The sequence below is a fragment of the Alosa sapidissima genome, chromosome 7 (genome assembly GCF_018492685.1).
Source record: "Alosa sapidissima isolate fAloSap1 chromosome 7, fAloSap1.pri, whole genome shotgun sequence".
NCBI lineage: Eukaryota > Metazoa > Chordata > Actinopteri > Clupeiformes > Clupeidae > Alosa > Alosa sapidissima.
In genome coordinates this window covers 24,109,403-24,134,222 of record NC_055963.1, presented here as the reverse complement: position 1 = coordinate 24,134,222, position 24,820 = coordinate 24,109,403, and the positions used below count along the sequence as shown (strand labels likewise).

General features: G+C 42.7%; 1 protein-coding gene across 1 annotated transcript in view; it reads right to left on the bottom strand.

Moving 5' to 3' along the window:
• Window positions 1-600: 600 nt before the first annotated feature.
• Window positions 601-24,820, bottom strand: part of tafa5l (TAFA chemokine like family member 5, like) — a 49,887-nt gene continuing 25,667 nt past the window's right edge. The window contains exons 6-7 of the mRNA XM_042099264.1: window positions 6,728-6,776; window positions 601-2,191 (exon numbers count right to left, since the gene is read on the bottom strand). Of these exons, the coding sequence (XP_041955198.1) occupies window positions 6,753-6,776 (24 nt within the window). The 3' untranslated portion in view covers window positions 601-2,191; window positions 6,728-6,752. The remainder of the gene's footprint in view (window positions 2,192-6,727; window positions 6,777-24,820) is intronic.

Genomic DNA, 24,820 nt, shown 5'->3' with positions numbered 1-24,820 from the left:
GCCAGGCCAACAAAATGCAACAGCTGAAATGACTATTGATCCCCCAGATGTTACTGTGATAAACGGTACTCGTACATTCATATAAAAAGCTCCATAAGCACAAAGCTTATGGCAGTGGTTGGGGTTTATGCATCACATCATGTCATGTCAGTTTTATGTGATTTGACAGGAACTCATTACTGATTGCTATGTAGAGATCTTAAGGGCACCGCACAACAGTAACAAAACATGGTGCAAGTTACTTCCAAGAACATCAGTGTTGGCTTAAAATGTCCAATTGCCTGGCGACTATACTTTTATTTCAATGGATGACGTTCTTGTGAAAGACCAGGCTTTTTGACAAAGATATTTATGATATATGCCTCTGTATAACACAGGCGAGAGCAAAATAATAAAATAGACTAGATTTATTCTTAATGTTGGATTTCACAGTAAGAGATACTACTCAAGAACCGAGAACAATATTTGCCATCATGAGAAACAAACACACACACACACACACACACTCACACACTCTCTCTCTCTCTCCTGTGAGCAGAGTCTTTTTTCTTATCATATACTTCAATGTTTTTATTATTAACATGTGTGTCAGGTGAACAAAGCCTTACATTCTATGATAAACAACTGAATATACTTTTTTTCTCCTCATCCTTATTTCAGGCTCTCCCCTCTTCTTTGCCAAGCAATCACACATACAGTACATACGCACAAACATATGCACACAAATAAGTTAACAGAGCAAAACTTTCTCCTGAAACCATAAAGCATATATGTCAAATGAAGCAAAAATCTATTGATACAGGCTGTATTCTCTATTTCCTACTCATACAGTACATATGAGGAAAATAAACAACCAAAATATAATAACCATTAGCCTGCCATAACTTGATACAATACATATTTGGGTATACTTATTATCTTATATATTTGACATACAGTATATTTTCAGTACAAATATATTAATACATAAAAAACATAAATTTTGTTGCGACGTTTGCCGAAGTCAAAGGCCATGTATAAAACTGTGTTTGAAGTTTCAGGCAATTCCAAGATCCTGCAATGTTTTTTTTTACCTGTTTCCAAAGCAAAATAACCAATAGAGGGACATCAAAAAAATAAATAACAAAAAAAGAATACCTCCCATCACAGTGACTTAAAGGTTAACAAGACACACACACACACACACGCACACACCCAAATGTTCCAGTTTTCTCTCTGACCTCCTTGATGTGAATCATGACTAAAGTTTCAGTTGAAAGACCACTATGTTCATACAAATAAAACACTGGAAAGGGACACTGAAAGCAGATAGCACAGGGACCCAGGGGGCGAGGAGGCCAGGGAAGGGCAGCCAGAGGAAGTCCCAAAAGGCTGACTGCTCTTCAGCAAATGATGCAACAGGCAAATGTTCCCTGGCAACACCACCAGGTTACCAATTTTGCACCAAAGCAGCCATCCAACAGAATGTGACCAGAAATTGAAGCTCTAACCAACTCACTTTCTTTGTGTGTTTTTTTTTTGTCCGCTTTCTCTCTCTCTCTCTCTCTCTCTCTCTTTCTCTCTCCCTCTCCCTTTCCCAATGCAGTCTAGTCCACTATAGTCATTAGTGCCAGAGCATTGGCAGCAGTTTCTCAGCCAGTTCAGTAGGGTGGGAAATGAGTCTACCAACTGGGTTTGTCAATATTGGTTCCCCAAAAGTCCCGCGATGCATTCCACTTTGCTAGTCTCAGTCCCAATGCATTTGATGGCATGAGTGTTGCAGCCATTGAACTGAAAATGGTATGTAGAAGCTTTTTTCCTGTTTGTTTACAATTTCACAGATTGTTCATTTTTTTATTTTGTTTTCGTTTGTTTTTCAATTCTCAACAGCACTGAATGACCATATGACTGTGAATGTGTCTCCCCAACATCACAGTGTGTCTCATGTTTTCCTCCAGTCAAGGTCCACTGCTGGCGAGCTTTCGTCGTTGTTGTTGTTGTTGTTGTTGTTGTTGTTGTTGAGGTTTAGAAGCAAAGTTGAATAGCAGATCTGTAACATGGTGTGGGCTCTGCTGTGTAGGGGAGCGGGGTGGAGGAATTGAGAGGTGGATGTGGTGGGGGTTGGGGGGGGGGGGGGATAAGGGGGGCATTAAGCTTCAGTTCTCGGCTTCAGGAGGATGAACATGATGGACTGGCCTAAACGTCAGTAAACCTACAGACAGAAGAAAAAGGTGTGAGACTGTGAAAGTAGTTCAAATTAAAACACTGACAAACTCATTTGTGGGTCTGCCTTACTGTGTATATTAGGCTAGTTCAGTTTTTCATTGATTCTGTGAAATAATGACATAATTGGATTTTTACAGTGTAACAACTACGGTAACAAGGAGAGAGAGAGTAAGTGTGTGTGTGTGTGTTCAGAATGATATTCTCTATCATTTAGTGATGGTCACCGCACAACAACACTTTCCAGAAGCTAACATCAGGCCAGTTTTCACAAGGACAACAACATGAAGTTTTCCATTTCTGTATACTTTAGAAATTGAAATCATTATGATGATATTACATATTTATAAAGCAAGAGAGCAGAAGGGTTGGGAGAAATAGATATAAATGGTACCAACAGCTGAATCAATATCAATAAGCCTCATGCCATGACACCCCATCATTTCACATTGCAATCATACCTCCTGCTTTTACTTGTGTTTTTCTATTGAGGCCAAGTATGGCAGAAGAATGATGGAGATATATTGGAAATCTGGCTAAGTATGTAAAGCCGCTGTTGTTGACCTTTGAAATGGCACAGCCCTGATGGCTCCTCTCCTATCCTCTGGGTATATTAAATATTTTCAACTGATGTAGAGGCAACATATCTGACTCTCATTCCTCTGGGTCTGTCTCAGGCCCGGATCTAGGCTGCTCAGATTGGGGGGGCAAATAGAAATTTGGGGTGGGCACAATGAATACACAACCCCCCCCCCCCCCCCTGCTCAGTTTCACCTACAAATGCCTTACTTTTCACCTTAAAACCCGTATCTAATAGCAAACATGACATATTACATAGAACTGTTAATCATAGACCTGATTTTAATATTTACAGATATCTAGGCTATATTTAACATTTATTTTCTATGTGGCCTGTTATGAAATCATGTATTGAACAATTAAAGCACAGTTCAGCTTTAAGAAACTCAAATAGTCTACATGCATGCTTAGCATTTTGTCATCATTAAGGCTACTTTGACAAACTCTTAGTCAGCTGATTTTAATATTTACAGATATCTAGGCGATATTTGTAACATTTATTTGGTATTAGGCCTGTTATGAAATCATGTATTGGACAATTTAAACACACTGTGAAACCTGAAGCCCAAAGTTGGAGACATGCATTTAGACATTGCTGCAAATGTAAAACCGGATTACTCTGGAATGGCTAACTGTACAGGGGAATGCTTTACATCTTTTTATTCGGTAAGGTCTGCTGTTTCTTCTAATATATCGTTTGTCATGTGTTCGGAAAAAATTCATGAAGTATTCCACCGAGATGAATGGGTAGGGAGATGGGCGCAGAATGTAACATGATAAATTAGTTACTTTTCTCGCGAACCGTTTACCACAACTTGCGGCCAACATCGTTTAAAAGCTGAGAAAAAGCTCTTTCGTGTGATGTGATACATGTAATATCTTTGTGAAGAGTAGGCTATCGGAGTATAGGCTATTTCAGCGAAGAAGGCGTGAATTTGGATGCACTTTCTTTCTTGCCGTGCGCTGTCACATTCTCCACTGCGTAAAAGACATAGGCTAAATTAATTTGCGTTGTGAATGCTAAGCTTAATCAGGCCATAGGCTAAATAAAAATCGCTAGTCGGATGCAAAGCAGAATATAGAAAGAAATGGGCACCAAGGCCACAGTGGCCTGTGAACCTCCGATTTTCAAAGGGACATCACGTCCAACTCAAGGGGCAACGACGTGGCCGCCGTAAAATTCCCACCCTGCTTATAACACAATTGAATGAATGACCAATGTTAACAAACTAACTGGCTAGATCACCTTAGAAAGCTAACATGCACATTAGCTAAAAACAAACCTTATTCAAACGAGAATAATACAAAAAAGGTCTTTATTTAAACCAGCAACAATAATCTATATTACATCTAGTAGCCTATAACCTTTATGGAAATATAGCTAAGCCCTCTCTACTGAAGTATGAAACAGCAAGTGATGCACTCAGTGTGGAATGGTAGGGGAACGTGTCGCTGCTGCTCCGGTAGCTTATTTATACTATCCAACCAGCAAATCAGCACTCTCGAAATTCAGACCGGACGAATTAGAAAAGTGTGATTGGCAGATTCAATAGCTGTCAATTAAAATTGACCAATTAGGTGGGGCAGAAGAAATATTTGGAGGGGCATTGCCTCTCCCAGCCCTATTCTAGATCCGGCCATGGTCTGTCTCCATGTTCCTCAGCCAAAATCAAAAAGTTCAAACACACAGAAAGTCCCCAAAAAGTGCTTGGAGGAGACAGTCTATAGCTTTTGGTTTATTAAATCATGACACCTCTTCCACATGCATGAATAAAGGTCTAGAATCCAATGGGCTCTCTAGAATTAACTAGTAAAATAGTTACCCTTAAGGGTAAATTATTGTAATACAGATTGAAGAGATCAGTCTCAGTGACATCTGCAATGAGCACAATTAGAAGACTTATACATATTTATTCAGTGGTACTTGGAATATGAAAGGATTTGAATTATTCATCTGCAAACTATGGCTGGAGGAAATATTCCCGTTTAGGTGATATATGTGGCAGTGGCACAAATATCGGCCATATTTAGCCGACCACCTTTAAAATCGCGATGAGTCACATTATGAAGAGTTTATTTATCATTAGCTGGGTTGTAATGCTTTATAGCTGAGAGTCTAAGTGATCATTGTGTTATACATGAATCACTGTGCATCCAGTATTTCATATAAGCTGTCCAACAAAATATACATTGGCATGCAGATGAATAATTTACTGAGAAAGTTTGTTAAGTCAATGCATTGGATTGCTCACATGAATCTTTTACAGGGCTACAGTATGATTTTGGAGGGGACTCTCTACTGAATCTCTCAGATCTGAAACTCTGCCTCGCAAATAAATATTTATGACACACCCAATTTCCCTGTTCTCCCTGTCTCTGGTAATTGCCTGATTCATTCTGTTTTCTCAGTTACAACCAGAGAAATCAATAGAAGCAATGAGTTTTAGCCCAACCCATAATTCTCTGGTTAATATCCAGCTGCGGCAGCAGCAGACCCCATTGTTCAGCTACAGTGCCATAACAGGCTGAAGGCTTCACTAACAAGGAACAGGTCCAATTCCCAGGCTGGCCGCAGAGCACATGCTGTTTCCGAGTCAAGTGCCTGTACACTGAGGCATGTTGACATTGAAAAACATTTAATGTGAGCAGAGGAGGTGCTTTTTTCTTTCTTTTCCAGGTGTAACTGAATGAGTGTCAAGTGCAGTGTGGCAGCCAAGGAGCTATCAAGATAAGTGTGAGGGCTCCTTAGATGGCAGTTGGCTCTTGGAAGTGGATCTGGGTCCATGTCAGGTCTGTTCTAGACCGTTCTTCTGCCTGGTTTGCAATGACAGTGCATTCACCTGACTTTACCCTACACATAAATGCACTGTTTTAGAATCGGCCCACCGTGTCTAGGTTTGCGTGTGAATGTTGCAGATGTGACTGAGAGAGAGGCTAGTCCTTTAGCTTTCAGCCCCGTGCTTAGTTTAGGAGGAAAAGAAACATCTTGGTCTACACTTTGTGTTGCACTACATAAATCACACTTCAAAGATTTCTACCGAAAAGGGTGAGATAAAATAAAATATGACTTGAAGTGTAACTCAAAACGATTTGAGTCACGGATTTGAAGCTGAGCACTTTGCAGGGAAGTGTAGATTATAAATCTTGTACTCCTGTTCTCCCCTCCCCTCCTAACAACAACGACAACAACAACAATAAAAAAAAAACAACACGAAACAAACAAACAAGTCTTTCCCATTCGGCGCACTCACTCAGGGATCGGTGGGACGTAAGCAGCGCTGACAAACAACAGCTGGTTATGTAGATTTATCTTGTTAAAGACGACCTTATCTCACCCTCCCTCTCTCTCTCTCAGCTCCGTCTGCCAGTTCGCAGCGCGCCGTTATGGGACGTGACTGCGGAGGCCGCGGACGGCTCTTCAGCTCCCCGAGCACGTCCCGAGTCCCGTCATCTCCTTCATCCCCACCCCAGCCCAGCCTCCTATCGCCACCCCCCCCCCCCCATCCACACACACACCCCATCCCCATCCTCACCACACCACCCCACACCCAACCTCATCGTCTCCTGCGTTGCCGCGCCCCCATATTCCCCTCTAATCCTGTTCTGCCCCACCACTGATCAGGTAAGCCGCCCCTGACACAGCTTAATCATTGCGACTGCCGAAAATTGGCCCCTGATAAACGATAAGATCTCTATGCTATTTCAGCGCCGTCTCCCTCCCTCCCTCTCTTTCTCTCTCTCCCTCTCTCTCTCTCTCGCTCGCTACCACGTTTACATCACTGCTCTCTCTTCAGTTACCCAGCAGGAACGGAGAGCAGCCTGCAGGCTCATCCGTCAGCATATGAGGGGGGGTGGGGGGTGGGTGGAGAGACAGAGAAAGGTACAGGAGAGAGAAGGGGAAAAAATCATCATCTCTTATCACTTATTAAGGCAGAAGCACACTCACCTCCCTGTAGTTTCCGGGGATTCTCTTAAGATGGCTCCTTAGGCAAAGGCTGCGGGAGAGATTCAAAAATTCGTCAGCGTTAGACGTGAAACATGTTGTGTGGTGGTGTCTGGGGAGAACAAAATGCCCTATAACTCTGTTGATCACCGGCCTGCAGCTTGGCTGAGATCCCCAGCACTAATGAGCTTTTAACATGTGGCAGTTCTGACACACGTCTCCAAAGTTAATGAAAAGGATTATCAGCACTTCCTTTATTAACTCTCTTCTCTGGCTGTTCATTTGTGGCTTTGAGATGTCAATATCCTCACTACCAGCCGAAATTAACACCTTTCATTTGGAAGAGATTACTGACTACTGACACTGTGTCTTTGTCAGGCTTACAAACGATTTTGCATTTTTTTTATTATAAAAACAAAAAGAAGAAATCAGTGATGATACATCTGGTCTCGGATTCCCACCAACTCTGCAGGGCTTCCAAAAATATAAAATATTACTACTTATATTATTACTACTTATATATTTTGGTGTCAAAAGTGGTTTGCACCAAAATGGATTCATAAGACATGCATAATACATGAAACATGATGGGCTTGGCTTAATATAAACAAATGTTGTGCTGTGCTCCCCAAATAGGCTTTGAGATGTAATGTCATGTACTCTGTGTGTGTGTGTGTGTGTGTGTGTGTGTGTTAGGGTCTGTCTTTATGGGGGGGGGGGGGGTTGTGTGTGATATGGTAGATGCATGATTGTGTGAGGGGGTGTTTGTGAAAGGGTTGGGTGTGTATGTGTATGAGGGGTGTTTGTTTTGTGGAGGAGGAACACATTTGTGTGTGTGTGTGTATGTGTGTAAGGGGGTATCATGGAGGAAGGCGTGTGTGTGTGTGTGTGTAGAGAGAGAGAGAGAGAGAGAGAGTGAGAGAGAACACACATCCCCATTGCCATTCCCAGCAGTCTGTTCTCTGGCCCTGAAGCAGTGCTAGGCTGTGTTGGGTTGAGCTGAGTTGAGCTGGTGCTCTGTATTCTGCTGCCCTCGCCGCTGTCTGTCCGAGTGCTGCGCCTGCTATCTGAACAGCACTCCACAGCAGCCCGCTGATCTATGGCTCCTCTCCTCCAACATGTCATCTAAATGCTAAGTACTCGCGCTGCATCGTTAAATCAAAACAAAAAAAAGGAAGACGACGACCGGAGGAAAGAAAGAAAAAGGAGAGACAGAGAGATCGAGCGAGCGAGACAGAGAGAGGGAGAGAGAGAGGGAGGGAGAGGGAGAGAAAGAGAGGGAGAGAAAGCCTATAAGCAAACAATGGAATCTGCCAAGCAGGCCTGAGGTTTCTGATTTGATTTTAGTCCACCAACCCCCCACCCCCCTGGCTCCCTCCTCTCCTGGACTCTCTAGAACATTCTTCAGCTCCAGCGTGTGAGTGGAATCCTGAGAGGCTTTCCCATTACATAAACAGAGAAAGAGAAAAGTAGATTTTGGTGCGTCAGACATTTGGCTTTTTATCCTCCTTTATTTCCTTCTTTTTTCTTCATCTCTCTTCCCCTCTCCTTCTCTCCCTCTTAAGAAAAATGCTTTGGCAAAAGGCACGCTGGCTCCGACTATACTGGGGAGCCCTCCAACAATAGAGTCCTTTTTTCTCCGTGCCTCTCTGGATATTGATTGGGTGACACTAAGTCGGGCCGAAAGTGCTGAAGCTGCAGTTGTGGGAAGCACTATTAACCGCTCCCGCTAATTAAAAGGCTAACAAGGTGAGGCTAGCCTCCCGAGAGCCGCGACGCTGGAGATGGATTGAGGAGACGCATGGAGATGCATCTGTGCCCGACCTGGCCGCGCTAAAACCCCATCCCTTTGGCTTTCAGGGACGACAACAGGCTAAGCTGCGCTTATGCAATATTAATACTTGGGGCCAAAAGATTTCCACTGTAAAACATGGCGAAGCAGATAACAAGGGAAAGGCTAAGTACCATAACACCTGCGCTCGGGAGTGTTGGGCCTGGTAAGGCTGCGCCAAAGGTAATGTTAATGTTAAGTATTGACACTAAATTAGCACATAATTAAGCCCATTCCTGTCGGGTGTTTTGCCTCATCAGGTGTCCAGGCAACATGGATGTAGTCATAAAATAATAATGATGACATCATAGAATATGGAAATATAGGTAATATATTATTAGGTCATTAGGTATAAGATATGTTGCTTGGATATTGAGCGGCGGCATTGAGAATCACAAACACAGAAAAAAAAGCTCTACATCTAAACAAATAAGCACCTCGCAGTGCACCATATTCCGATCGACAGGATGCAACAAACTGATATGAAGAATGCTCTAGAATCTTCTCTGCCATAAAGGACACGATTATTGACTGCCCTTCAGAAGGGTTCACATACAGTACAGGACATACTCCCGATGATGCCACCTGAGCTGAGCTCTATCACCATGGTGACCGCACGCACATTTGACACCGCCACCACCTTAAAAAAAGAATCAAAACACATGTCACTCACTCAACCCAGCGTGTGCACTGTGCATGAGGGCCCAGCTAGCGTGCCACACAGCACATGCATACGGGCACTCTCCCAAATGAACTCCTTCAGCCGCTTTATCATTTGGAGATTGATTTGCGGCGTGCCAAGGGCTGCCCCCGCTGCCAGCCTTACCATGTCAGGAGTCAGAGTCATAAAGACGGCCAAACAAGGCCGAGCACATTTTGATAGAGTACAGTTTCTCTGTTACAGTCCCCGAGTGATGAACGCAGTAGTCGAGAGAGAGAGAGAGAGAGAGAGAGAGAGAGAGAGAGAGAGAGGGGGGAGGGAGGGAGGGAGGGATCAAGGGAGGGAGAGAGGGAGAAAACACACGGGAGAGAAACAGTGTAAGAAAGACAGGCAATCCTGAGGAAAGGGAAATAGGGAGATGAGAAATGACTAAGGGAGATGAGGACACAAGAGGAGAGAGAGGCTGATAAACAAATACAAGCAGTGTGAGTTAGATAGAAATAAACAGATAGAATGAAGCAGGAGATGGATAGAGGAAACGAGGGAGAGACAGAAAGAGGAAAAGGATGAGGGTGAAAGAGAGACAGATAGCCATTGTGCTGGAGTAACACTGACCATCTTGTCTGGCACAAAGCCTACATAGACGGCCTGGGTTGATCATTTTGCATATTAATATTTAGCTCTGAGATAAACAGCACTACAAACACTGATGGGAAAAATGCAAAAATAACATACGTGTCCATAAAATATTTACTGCATTTGTGTCTGCATGAGACAGACAGAGTGTGAGAGAGAGAGAGAACATAATGCTTCAGAAGCAGCAAGCGCACCCTCTCCATATGAAAGCTTGACATGCGGCGAGCGTTTCACACTGTATTCCCAGTGCTCCGCTTAAATCCCAGCATGAGGACGGCCTTACTGGAGAATAATATGATACATCCTCTGATCCTGCTCTGAAACAATCGCTTCAGACAACTAAAGAGAGCAGAGGAGAGAGAGAGAGAGAGAGAGAGAGAGAGAGTTTCCACTGAAAATACCCCCCCTGCACACACAACACCCCCCACCTCCCCTCCCCATCCCCATCCCTGCCCGCCCTCCCAATACGACGAAAATGAAAATGGCAGTTCAAAGAAAGGCGACGGAAGGCCTTCAGAATGCGACGCAGGCTAAATGCAGTCTAAAGTGACAGGGGAGGGAGCAGTGCTTCCGCGCTCTGCTTCTGACAGACCAGACACGGGGGCAGAAAAGTCAGAGGCACACAGAACGGTGGGGGAGAAGAAAAAAAGAAAAGAGAAAAAAGGGAAAGAACAGGGGAAAGAGAGCAAGTGGCAGCGGAGAGCAGGGAGATGAACTCGCCCCTTCTTGCCTCGTAGCGAGGCCTGTGGCCTCCAAGGACTAGGTAGACAAACAGCCTGATGAAAAGCTCATGATTTTTTATTTTGTCCAAAAAAGAAACCCCTCTCTTCGCCCCACCACCCCCCCCCCCCCCCCCCCCCCCCCCCCTGCTATGCATATCAAGGGCACTACTGCCATCAGTCAGGGGAGAAGAACAAACCTTACAGTTTAATTGTGGAGAAAGGACAACATCCATCTTTCGCCCTCTCATCCATCTCTATGAAGGCCCAGCCCATTAGAGCATGCACATTACTCAAACATGTTGCAAAGCTCCAATCCATAACCTATCACATGCATGGCGACACACTAACAATGACCAGAGACACCCCATTCACAATGCTCTGAATGTAGATGGAGATTGGGTTTAGGGGGGAGGTGGAAATGTTTCAGCCTACACACAGAGAAGGAGACAAATAGCCTCCCCCAAATATACTTAACCTCTAAATCCTTCAATCTTTATAGAAATGTAACACACACACACACACACACACACACACACACACACACACACACAAGCGCTGTAGTGCTGATGCACACGCACATGCTGATACACACACACACACATGTGCACTGATGCACATGGTGATGCACACGCACATGCTGAAACACACACACACACACACACACACACACACACACATGTGCACTGATGCACATGGTGATGCACACTCACACACACACTGATACACACACACACACACACACACACACACACACACGCGCACACACACACACACACACACACACACACACACACACACACACACACACACATGTATGCTGATACATAAACAAACACACACACATTCACACACTTATTGTCATGGAATATTACTACTATAAACCATTTTTCACACGCACATGCTGATACACACACACACACACACACACACACACACACACACACACACACATGTGCACTGATGCACATGGTGATGCACACTCACACACACACTAATACACACACACACACACACACACACACACACACACACACACACACACACACACACACATGTATGCTGATACATATACACACACACATACACACACACACACACACACACACACACACACACACACACACACACACACACACATGTATGCAGATACATAAACACACACACACATTCACACACTTATTGTCATGGTATATTACTACTATAAACCTATACATTTTTCACAGTCTGATCCCAATGTAACAAGTCACTCCAAGCATGGGTTTAGTCATATGTGGCTAAAGTCATGGGTCACCAAGCATCCTCTGTTAACATGGAGCATGCTCAACAGACCATGGGAGTGCAGCGGACCAACAGCAAGCATTAAGGCATCATGCAGAAGACCTTACAAAAAAGCTACAAGCTGAACAAAGCTATTTCAGGTTCACAGTGTCATATGGCTTTTTTTGTAACTGCATGTACAGCACACAGTTATTTATGGCAGGAAACTGCACAAGGTGCTTTAGTGAACATTTTTTTTTTATTTGCCAATTTATTCAACAACAGCAAGTATTGATACTAGTTTCCAAATCTTGTTTGATTCAATGTTTGTCATGCTGTCATGATGTTCCTGACATAGCTAATAGATAGGAAGAGAGACTTGTCAGTACCCTACAGCTCATTCTGTCATATATCAGGGTACTGCAGGTTGTCTGCATCAGAATCATATGCTAATTAGGACTCCATGAACCACAGCATCTGTAACATGTGGCATAAACAAATCATAAAGACATGTAAATGAGACACATCGCTTTTTATGTCTGTCTATTATGGTCTCGTAAGAATGTATGCCAGAGGCCAGGACTTTTGTTCTGCCATTGACTTATTTCTGCAGAAATCTGAAATCCTATTTAATTAACCTATATGTTGAGAAGTCCTGTCTCCTTACAAAAAAAAACGTATGAAAATGATTGTGTCTTAGAGTTGTCCAGAACAATCATTATGTTATGTAACATAATATATAATGTAAAATTGTATCATCATATAGTACATTTACATACCATAACATGTTTTGTATACCACATTAAACCTTATATTCGTTTCAGGGCTGTTATCCTTTTTATTGTTCTGAGAATCTCCAAGCTACAATCTCTCAACAGTGCTTTGAAACTAATAGTCATGTTATGTTAGACTCATGCCAAGACCATCATCCCAGACCAAACAAATCAGCTAAGCTGAACATTATTTGTTTGGTTAAAACAGTTATGGTAACTGGAATCTGTGTTTCTAAGTAGTGTATTGTTTTCTGGTACTTTCTAGGCACATGCGGGTCAGACTTCCTTTAGGGAGGCTTTCCTCTACAGACCACAAATTAACCAATGGGCCTTTCAAACAGCCAAACTGATGTTGCCATTAGCTACCATTTACCTAAAATTTTCTGGTTGACAGGCAGATATCACACTAGGAGCACTAACGATGACAAGTGAAATAAGGGCCTCATTTAACCTCATTACCTCCTGCACCTGTGTTCTTCAATTTGCCATCACCATTTTACATGGGCACTGCCGTCAGCCTGGGATGCTTCACACTGTCATCATATGCCAGCAGCAGTCAGGGCAAACGGACGCGGTGCCATGCAGGCTGCTCCCCCTGCCATCATGTGTATGCCTTATGCAAAGCTCCGAGACCAATTCCAGAAAAAAACATTTTGTTGCATTTTGTCAGGTTAACATGATGGGTCTATTTGTTTTACTGAGTCATACACAAAGCCATTGGTTCGCTGACACAGTGGGCCTTGATTTCAATGATGAATGAAGTCAGGCAATGAGCAGAGTGTCTCGTATATGATCTAAAGCTATTTTGTGCTGTCAAAAACAAGTATACCTCACACTGGAGGATATATTTTTGCTGACCTTATTTGCGTGAACAACACGTTTTGCAGTTTGCTTCTTCAGGTTCACGTTCACAGTCAATCTGACACCCGCAGGTGAAATAGGTGGTAACATCATCACATGACCGGACCAGACCCAGTGAGAGTACTCCACACTCTAACACAACTGACCCACAAAACTAAAGATTACAATAAATGTCGTCAATCAACATCAATATCCTGCATATTTTAGCCTGCATATACATATAGAAAGGCTATGTCATTTCCAAAAATCTTAAGCTTATCTGCATCCAAAAATATATATTGCATGTACAAAAATACAATAGATTTTCATTTAGGCCATTTAGTTCAGGCAAATTCAAATTAATTTCAAAAGAAACTTGTAATACAAAAAGTTACTTTTCATGTATACTTTCACTATGTAAAGTTTTATTGTGGTAGGAGTAAAAGAAACAATTAAGCCTATTTGGTTGTATTTTGGGCATATTCGATTAGTGTATAGCTCATTTGCATATTACAATTCATTTTCTAAGAAACTTGTAAAACAAACATTTTTACTTTTCATGGGTACTTTAATTGTGTAAAGTTTCATTTTGATAGGAGTAAAGGAATAAAATAGCCCAATTGGGGTATGTTGTTGCCTGGTCTTATTGGCACACATCTTGGATGGATGAGAATTTAACATATTTCCTCAACTAGGATTTCTTAGGACTTTTAGTATGTTGTCCTGTGGACACCTCATAGAAATGATCTAAGCTGCAAAAAATTATTTTACAATTAGTCTGTCGTAAAACGCTACTTTGCCTGGACTAATTACCCATATCAACCCCCAACAATTAATTTACATAGAAAAATATACTCTATACAAATTATATACACTATTTACAAAAATATACTCTATATATACACCTTATCCTAAAAATACACTTAGATCAAGTAGGCCTACCTCATTCAGACCATATGGTTTGGCTGCAACATTAGTTTTTATGAACAGCTACCACAGACCCCAGTTGAGAAATACATGAACATGGGATGCATTGCTACTTAAAGGCACACTATGCAGGTTTTTTAGCTTAATATGCAAGTTTTTTCGCTTAATTTACCTTCCTTTAACTCATAGAGTGCCTTCCTTCCCATGCGTTGAGTGCCAAAAACGTAATGTTACGTTTTTAGCCTTTTTTTAAATTACGAAACTAGACACTCTAACACACCTTACATGTATATGTGATTTTGGGAACTCTGTGATGAATAGAAATGAAATATATGACGATCGAAAACTCATGAAAACGCACAATCTGGACATTTTATCTGGACATTTTATCATAACTCGGTTGCCGCTTTGGGTCGAATCAGTGACGCATGCACTTTATAATTTATGAAAGACGTTACATCTCCATTTCTAAAAAAAAAACAGCGATTTTGATGAAAACTAGCCACTGTTTAGCTTGGGATTTCTCAAGAACAGAGGCGTGTAGAAATACACCCCACTGAGAGCTTAAAGTCTCACCTTTCAAACAAGCCATTGTATGTGTTCATAGCTATAACACAGAATATGCTGTGGCTGTACAAAAATCATCAACAATGGTCTAGATTGCTGGCACTCTAGGACAAAGCTTCCGAAAACAGCTTGGCATTCAATGAGTTAACAGCTTCAGAGTCATTGGAATGGTTATATGACTTTTTTCGGGTTGAATGGTGGCCGTCTCGCTTCCCCCTAGCGCCTGTGAGTGTCAGGAAATATAACGAGTGTAACGAATTGCTTTACTGCATTCAAATACACATACACGCCAGGCACCGGCTAGAAAAAGGTAGCGATGGAGTTTCTCAGACATTCGTCATGACAAAGCCAGCGAAAAAGAAGAAAAAAACGAGAAAACAGTAAGGAAATTGCCAATACTGCATAGTTTACCTTTAATGCTCTGGAAAATAAATGGTTAGCAAAAAGTCAATATGAATTCTTAAAAACTGAACATCCGGTCACTCCTGTCTTACTTGCTACCGAAAATCCATAAAAAAATAGAAAATCCCCCAGGGAGACCTATAGTAGCAAGTAAAGATTCTCTGTCTGAACACCTGTCCCAATTTGTGTCTTTTGTCTTAAGGTAATAGTACAAACTCTAGGAAAAGTGAAGATCCGCACACTGGAGAGCTCCCATTTAAATATTTTTTTATTGGTAACGTTTCAAGCCCTTACGGCCCTTCCTCAGGCTTCCCTACAAACTCTTCCTTCTTACATTGCTGATACCAGAGATGCTTTTGTAAGGGTCCGTTCCTGTAACCTGACCCTAGCCAGATGAATTTCGCTCCGCCTAGCTCCACTCATCCATCTGGAACCGATCCATTGAAGTGTTGCTTCAGAAGGCTGGGCCTAATCAAAAAATGCTTGCATATGATTGAATAATCCACTTGTCCGTCATCTATTGACGTGCTACTTCAACCACTCACATCGAAGCCAACCCGTGACGCTAATAACAGTCTCACAGTCGCTTCTATGCTATGTCACATCTATGAAACTCCCGCCCTGCGTCCTGATTGGCAGTACCATAAAATCGGTTGCAGAAATCACTCTCAATGGAAGAGGTCCCAGATGGATGTGAGTGAAGCTAGGCGGAGCTAAGCGGAACGAAATTCATCTGGCTAGGGTCAGGTTACTGTTCCTGGGGGGTATTCCAAGTACGTGGTTTAGTGATAAACCTGGGTAAGTTAACTCAGAGTAAGTGGTAAACCTCCTACAACAAGAGCCCTATGGTATTGTTTTGTTAGGAGAATGAAGCCATACAGCTCTTCTATTAGGAGGTTTACCACCTACTCTGAGTTAACTAACCCAGGTTTGTCAGAAAACCACTTCGAATACCCCCCTGTTCTGGGGCCTGTACTACGAAGGGAGCTTAACCTACCCAGATGTAACCCAGGGTTACTTTGTTAAACCAGGGTTGACAAAACCTGGTTATCTTAAGTGGTGTTAATCGGTACTACGACGCTGATTATGAAGTTGATTTGTTGAGCCGGGGTTAACCTGTGCGCGTTCACATAAAAGGGGCGGGTTGCAGCGCAAGTCACCACTTTCAATGATGACGCGATCACCTTATTTTACGGATGAGGAATGCACAATTATTATGACAAGTTATGAGGAATTAAAACCCACTCTACGACAAAAATCAAATACGTCGGCAGTGAGCAAAGCAAGGCTGTTGGCAACGTATTACAGATCGGGTAGCCTAAATGCCTAAAAGTAAAGTTTTATTCCCACATGTTCTTCAAATATGTGTTACGGAGGATTAGTAGCTTACGGAATGTCTGAAATGAGTTGAAATAATTAAATAGCCTAATTTGAGTTCATAGAAAGGCCTACAGATGCAACCCAATTCAGAAGTGGGCATATAGATTACTGTAATAAGGATAATTGAATGTTTAAGTAGCCCCCATTGACTGATTTAGTGTATGCCTAATCCTGTGAACATTTCAGATGCAACACCATTGCCAAACACACATGGCAGCAGGTGAAAATGAAACACAAAAACATTATTCAGAATAGTAGGTTTATATAGTTATAGCTTGCATTAATATTTCTTAATTATGAAAACATGTAGCCTTTATGTGCAGGGTACAGTAATATGACATTCAATTCAACAAGTTTGTTAAAATGGTGATTTTTATTTATTAGGCCTACTGTAGGCTATGTCCGATTTATTTTAGGCTATTCTTGCTCAGATGTTCAGCATACTGTAGGCCTATGTCCGATTTATTTTCGGACATACAGTATTCTTGCATCACCGATTGAATACATGAATGTCCACGTACGGGCATTGGTATGAGACGTCTTCCTAGATCATCTGACAAAGATAACGAATTACCTCGGCTGACAATCTATATCTTCATAGAAAATATCGTCCGGGTAGGCTATATATATTTTCTGGCGGTCTCTAAAACCCCTCGCCCTGCGAAGAGAGTCCCTCGCGATTTGCGCTCCAATGTCGTATGGATCATCCAGGTACGCCGACATGTCTCGGGAGAAATTGTTAGTGGAGGGGTGGTACTTATAAAGGGTGTGGTTAACGGAAACCTCGGGTTAACCAAGAACATAACCTGGTCGGAGCAGGTTTGAGATGCAGCGTAAATTGCCATGGCAGCATACCTCGGTTAAAACCTATCCACCTTTCGTAGTACGGGTTAATCGGGAAGTTACGCCACACGTGATCAAGTTACTCTCGAAGTTACCCAGATAAGCCAGAAACCCCGCTTCGTAGTACAGGCCCCTGTTTTCCCTGTTTAGTGTTTTTCCATCATGTCTGCTCCTCTTGTTTACTTCCTGTTCCATGTGTTCCTTTGTTTGTTTTGTCATGCATCTGTTTCCTATGCCTGTGTCTCCGCCCCTCACCTGATTCTCATTAGTCTGTTAGTTTAATTATGGTCTCCACCTGTCTCTTGTTCCTTGTTCACCTGTGCCCTGTGTATTTAAACCCTCTGTCTCCCCTCAGTCTTCGTCGGTTATTAGTTGTTTTGTGTAGTGTTACACGCGGTTAGTTCAGGGGGGTATTCCAAGCACATGGTTTAGTGACAAACCTGAGTAAGTTAACTCAGAGTAAGTGGTAAACCTCCTAATAGAAGAGCTATATGGCTTCATTCTCCTGACTAAACAATGCCATAGGGCTCTTGTTGTAGGAGGTTTACCACTTACTCTGAGTTAACTTACCCAGGTTTTTCACTAAACCATGTACTTGGAATACCCCCCTGGTCTCATTAAAGATTCCTGGTTTCCCAAGATTACCTCATCTCGTCTTGTCTTGACTTGCGCTTCGGTCCAGCTCTCCCCAACTAACCGTGACAGTTTTGAAGTTGCTGGATGATTTATATATACCAGAAAAGTCTTTTCTTGTAACTTTTGGTCATGAGGGTGGATTGGAGGCCATGAATTTTTACCTTACATCTACATGATGATGCTTTCCCAATTGAATTACTGATGTTGATGACGAGGTTTATTTTAAAGTCCAACTATTTCATGTTTAATAACACAGACCCAAGGAACAAGCATGGGTTCTCCATTTGCCCCCAATTATGCCAATTTATTTATGGGTTTGTGGGAATACCGGCATGTTTTCAATAACAACCCATTTAAAGACAATATCCTGTTTTTTAAGCAATTTATTGATGACATTTTGGTAATATTTGTGGTTTCTGAGGAACAATTGTTGAACTTTAATGATCATATCAATGGTACTCATCCATCTTTCTGCTTCACTATGGAACATAGTTGTGACAAAATACATTTTCTTGACCTACAGATGCAAACAGGAAATTAGAGACATCGCTCTTTAGAAAGAGTACTGATAGGAATACTATCTTGCATGCATCAAGTTACCATCCTGACCATACCATTAAACACATTCCATATGGACAGTTTATAAGATTGAAAAGAATATGCAGTGACGAAAATGATTACGAAATTAAAGTCAAAGAAATGTCCCAACGCTTCATTCAAAGAGGATATGATCAGACCCTCATCGACCAAACGATTGAAAAGGCCAACAAAAGAGAAAGGAAAGACTTATTGGAAACATTCAGAAAGTAGACAGGTAACCTTCGTGTCGGAATATTGTACAGCTTCCAAACAGATTAAACAAATTGTAAACACACATTGGGAAGTTTTAAAATGTGACCCCAGGCTTAGTCACCTGTCCTCTTTAAAACCTCGCTTCTGTTTTAAAAGAGGCAAAAACATTAAAGACATGGTGGTCAGCTCGACATTTCAGAAATCCCCTAAGAAGAATTGGCTTGCCCAACAGGTATATGGCAATTATAGATGTGGGAAATGTTCAAATACATTTGACACAAAATCTTTTAGCCACCCCACATTCTGGCAAGAAATATGAAATTAAAGATTTTACTAATTGCCTCTCAACTCGTGATCTATATGTTAAAGGAAAATTCCAGTATTTAGCAGTCCCTTTGAGTCCCTTTTCTGGTTTGTTTTGGATGAACTAGAGTGGTGGACACCGAAATTTTGACGATCGGTCCTGTCTCGACTTTTCTGACTTGTTTTGAATCGCCTTTACTGCTTCAGAGTGGCTGCCTACAGGAATGCACAAACATGCCGTTAAAACAACCCTTAACGTTCATTTTCAAAACTGTGCAACTCACCGAGTGGTTAGTGGTATTCGTTGATTATTAAAATCAAATATATCGGCGCAATGTATGATTTCCAGCTGTCTTATTTGCTAATGTGGAACTATTTTTTCAGACACCTCACAACCGCATATAAACTTCCGCTCAATATTTGAGCCTGAAGCATAGACAGTAAAAGAAGGTCTCGCGGAAAGACTACAACCAAATGTAAACAGCCCCCGTTTCCGTTTCCAGTGGCGCAGTAATATCAACGTGCAATGAGTCTTCCAACAGAAATCAATGGGATTTTACAAAATGCCAAATAAAACACTACAGAAACTGTGTAACACCACTAACCACTCGGTGAGTTGCACAGTTTTGAAAACCAACGTTAAGGGTTGTTTTAGGACATGTTTGTGCATGCCTGTAGGCAAGTCGAAGATTCAAAACGAGTCAGAAAAGTCGAGACAGGATCAATCATCAAAATTTCGGTGTCCACCACTCTAGTTCATCCAAAACAAACCAGAAAAGGGACTCAAAGTGCTAAATACCGGAATTTTCCTTTAAAATGTCCTTGTGGACTAATGTACATAGGCCAAACAAAACACAATTTAAAATTAAGAATTTTGGAACATAAAGCAGCAATCAGAAATGGTAACTTTGATTATGCAATCGCAAGGCATTACAGAGATAAGAATCATGGACCAGCCACTACTCTCAAATGTATAGGTATTGAGAGGATCAAACCCCAATCATGAGAAGGTAATTTAATCAAACAACCTTTGCAGAGAGAGGCCTTTTGGATACATGAACTCAACACAGTAGAACCATATGGTCTGAATGAGATACTTGATTTCTTGGGATAAGATGTGTACCGGTATCTGGAGTATATTTTTGTAAATAGAGTATATTTTTGAGTATGTTTTTTTATGTAAATGAATTGTTGGGTTGATATGGGTAATGGACTAAATGAAAATCTATTGTATTTTTGTACATGCAATATATATTTTTGGATGCAAATAAGCTTAGGATTTTTGGAAATGACATAGCCTTCCATTATGTATATGCAGGCTAAAATATGCAGGATATTGATGTTGATGTTAAGGGCACTTAATCATGCCCTTGCCTGGCATTACTTTAAATATACGATAAGTGTATGGAAATGGTTTGAACCATAGTGATGAAAACAATACTCTTTTTGCTTTGTTGCTTCTTTTCTACTAAATAATTTTGCTGCTATAACGGGAAGTTTAAAAAAGGCCAAAATATATGAAGTCGTAAAACAGCCCAGCAGAGAGGAGAGCAGAGAATAGGAGATGAGAGCAGAATAGAGGAGAACTGAGGAGAAGAGAGGAGAAGAGAACAGAGGAGAAGAGAGGAGAAGAGAGGAGAGGAGAAGAGAGGAGAAGAGAGGAGAAGAGAGGAGAAAAGAGGAGAGGAGAAGAGAGGAGAAGAGAGGAGAGGAGAGGAGAAGAGAACAGAGGAGAAGAGAGGAGAAGAGAGGAGAGGAGAACAGAGGAGAGGAGAGGAGAAGAGAGGAGAGGAGAGGAGAACAGAGGAGAAGAGAGAAGAAGAGAGGAGAAGAGAGGAGAGGAGAACAGAGGAGAGAAGAGGAGAAGAGAGGAGAAGAGAGGAGAGGAGAACAGAGGAGAAGAGAGGAGAAGAGAGGAGAGGAGAGGAGAAGAGAGGAGAAGAGGAGAAGAGAGGAGAAGAGAGGAGAGGAGAACAGAGGAGAATAGAGAAGAGAGGAGAGGAGAACAGAGAAGAGGAGAATAGAAGAGAGGAGAAGAGAGCAGAGGAGAGGAGATGAGAGGAGATGATAGGAAAGGTAAGGAGATGAGAGGAGAACAGAGGAGAATAGAGGAGAAGAGAGGAGAGGAGAACAGAGAAGAGGAGAATAGAAGAGAGGAGAGCAGAGGAGAGGAGATGAGAGGAGATGATAGGAAAGGTAAGGAGATGAGAGGAGAACAGAGGGGAGGAGAGGAGAAGAGAGGAGAGGAGAACAGAGAAGAGGAGAATAGAAGAGAGGAGAGCAGAGGAGAGGAAATGAGAGGAGATGATAGGAAAGGTAAGGAGATGAGAGGAGAACAGAGGGGAGGAGAGGAGAGGAGGGCAGAGGAGAGTGAAGGAGACAGAGAGCCTTCTGCCTGCCTGCTTAATGGAGTTGAAGTCCAGCACTTGCTTTGGGGGCACTGAGGCAAACTGAGGCGACTGACAGACTTAACACTTGAGCAGCACTTGCACGACCACTGGACTGACACACACACACACACACACACACACACAGACAACAGAGAAGTCCAGACTTCAGTGACAGCGTGGGAGTACTCAGCAACCATGTCTTCTTATTTTCTCTTCTTTGTGTGTGTGTGTGTGTGTGTGTGTGTGTGTGTGTGTGTGCACGTGTGTGTGTGTATGTGTGCATTGTGCAAGTAAATGAATACTAAACAGCGCGGGACAGCCAAAATACACAATCTAATTGGATTTTGAGATAATAATTGGATTCGAAGAAACTCTTTGAATTAGTTTGACCCAGCAAGCTAAAATAATGCAGACGCAGTGATGTGTCTGGCTGTGCCTGGCTTGGAATGATGTCTGAAGTTCAGCTGGCTTGTTTCTAGGCCTTTGCTCTCTCTCGCCACTACTTCACATCCCTAAATGAACAGATAAGGACTCAACCACGGGACTTAAAGCCATGGTGTTTTTTTTATTTTTTATATAATGTTCACGTTTCATTGCTCTCTAATGTGAGGCCAAGCAAAAAGTCAATGTATCTCATTAGAAAGGAGGACAGAGCTTCATTTAAAAAAGCTTTTGGTCCAAAGAGGGACAGATAGAGGGGGAGAGGAAAGGAGGGAAAGAGAGAGAGAGAGAGAAAATAAAATCAGACGACCTCCAGAGCCAAATTCGTTTGGCTTAATAAAAAGATTCAACAAAAGAAAGAAGGGGAGGGAGAGAGGGAGGGAAGGAGAGAGGGAGGGAGGGAGAGAAAAAGGGAGGGAGGCAAAAAGAAAAGAGAGGTTGGAAAGGGTATTGACACTCCAAAGGATTGCCAATTCTCAGATATTTAGTCCCGTCTAACATGCTGGCCGAGAGCAAACACTATCGTACGTGAGCTGAAACCGGCGTGTGCGAGAGAGAGAGCAGCGGGAGGTGCTTCTTCTTCAGACGGCAGGCAATACTCGGCGACCCGTCTGATCACCCTGTCTCCTGTTCCTCGTCTCCGAGGAGCTCACAGATAAAAGGCCTAACGGAGATGATTCCTGCAATTTCGCCACACACACACACACACACACACACACACACACACACACACACACACACACACACACACACATCCAGGCGCTACTCCACTACACTACACAGCACTTCTACCAGTGGCTGTGCTCTGACAGAAGCACATTAGGACTCTCGCTGTCCTTCCCCACAAGCGAGTGAGACGGAGAAGAAAACAAGAGTGTGAACGAGAGAGCGAGAAAGAGGCAGCGATAGTGATAACATGAGAAGTGAGGGAGAGAGAGTGAGAGAGAGAAAGAGAACATGGAAAGAAAGAAAAGAAAGACACAAAGAGTGGACAGTCATGCTTTTCAACCGGCACTATAGTCCGTCATTGCCACCCTGAATGATTTTCTTTCCCTTTTTGCTTTTGTACAAAATCACCTTCACGATAAGAACACTGAGAAGCTCTCAGTGAATGGCATACAGGCCAGCCAGGCTCTTTTACCTAGGAGGAGAAAGGAACAAAACGCATGACTAAATGACAGCTAACATAATGACACTTCATCATGCAATCAAAAGCATGGGCGGATTATGAACTTTCAGGCCCCTGGGCCCAGATGTATTAAGGGCCCCCCACTTATTGTCGTATATATGTGTGTGTTTTTTTAATCTATTTGATGTGATTTCCTGTATTCTGGTGCATTTTGGGGATGGCCAATACTAAATTCAATCAGATTCATAGCCTACATCCTGATTTGTTGATATTGAGGCAATGATTCCATGCAAAGGCTTGGGCTTCAGGGCCCGCTGACCCCTTGGGCCCCTGGGCCTGGGCCCGGTAGGCCCGTGCATCAACCCATCCCTGAATCAAAGATCAAACACACAAGAGAACGCCAAGGCTCTACTTCTCTATGCCATTTCGGCATAGAAACAGATAGATACATAGAGATAGAGAGAGAGAAAGAGAAAGAGAAGAAGAAAGAAAAGAAAAACACAAACACTTCTATACAAGGATCCAGAAGCACCTGCTTGAGAGGAGCTTGGAGTCTGAGCCTTTCAGGAGTGCACTAGTGAAGACAAATGGGCAGCTTGTTTAGGGCTCCTGTGAATGATCTACATTAATAATTGGCAGCGGTTCAGCGTGCTGCATATGCTAACTCCATTAGCGGGTCAGATCTGGGGGAGATGGCCCTGGCAAAGGCTTGTCTCAGAGTGCTGAGGTGTGTGAGTGTGTGTCTATATGTGTGTATGTGTATGTGTGCGTGGGGGGTGGGCATTTAGAGAGGTTGCAGGTGCAGCAGTGAGGAGTGACATGAGGAATGTAACACACACACACACACACACACACACACACACACACACACACACACACACACACACACACACACAGAGAGAGGGAGAGATTAAAAGACTACAAACATCACATACATACATACATTCATATGCGCCCAAGAGAATGTAAACAAAGGCAAACTCACACACACACACACACACACACACACACACACACACACACACACACACACAGGAAAATGCATCGCCTTGGACCACATCCCACTCCACCTTCCCCCTCCATCTGTTCCGGTGGCTGTGTGGCGGTCCCCTCTCTCTGCTGTATGTTTCCTGTTCAGTGCCCCCATACATAACACCCTGTCTGATCCACTTCCTCCTTCCTCCTCTCCTCCTCCTCCCTCCCCTCCTCCATCCCTTCCCCTCTGTCTCTCCTCCTCTCTCTTCCTCTCTCTCTCTCTCATTGACGGCTCTGATGGAGGATGCTGTAGCATCTAATCAACGTTTGCAGGCATTTGCAAAAACGACATGGTGCAAACTGTAGCCTTCACACATGCACAAATCACACACACACACACACACACACACACACACACATACACACACACACACACACACACACACACACACGTAGTCATGCTCATAGACACTCAATCACATGCACAAATCACACACACACAAACACACACACACACACAGACTGCCATGCTCACAGACACTCAAACACATGCACAAATCACACACACACAAACACACACACACACACACA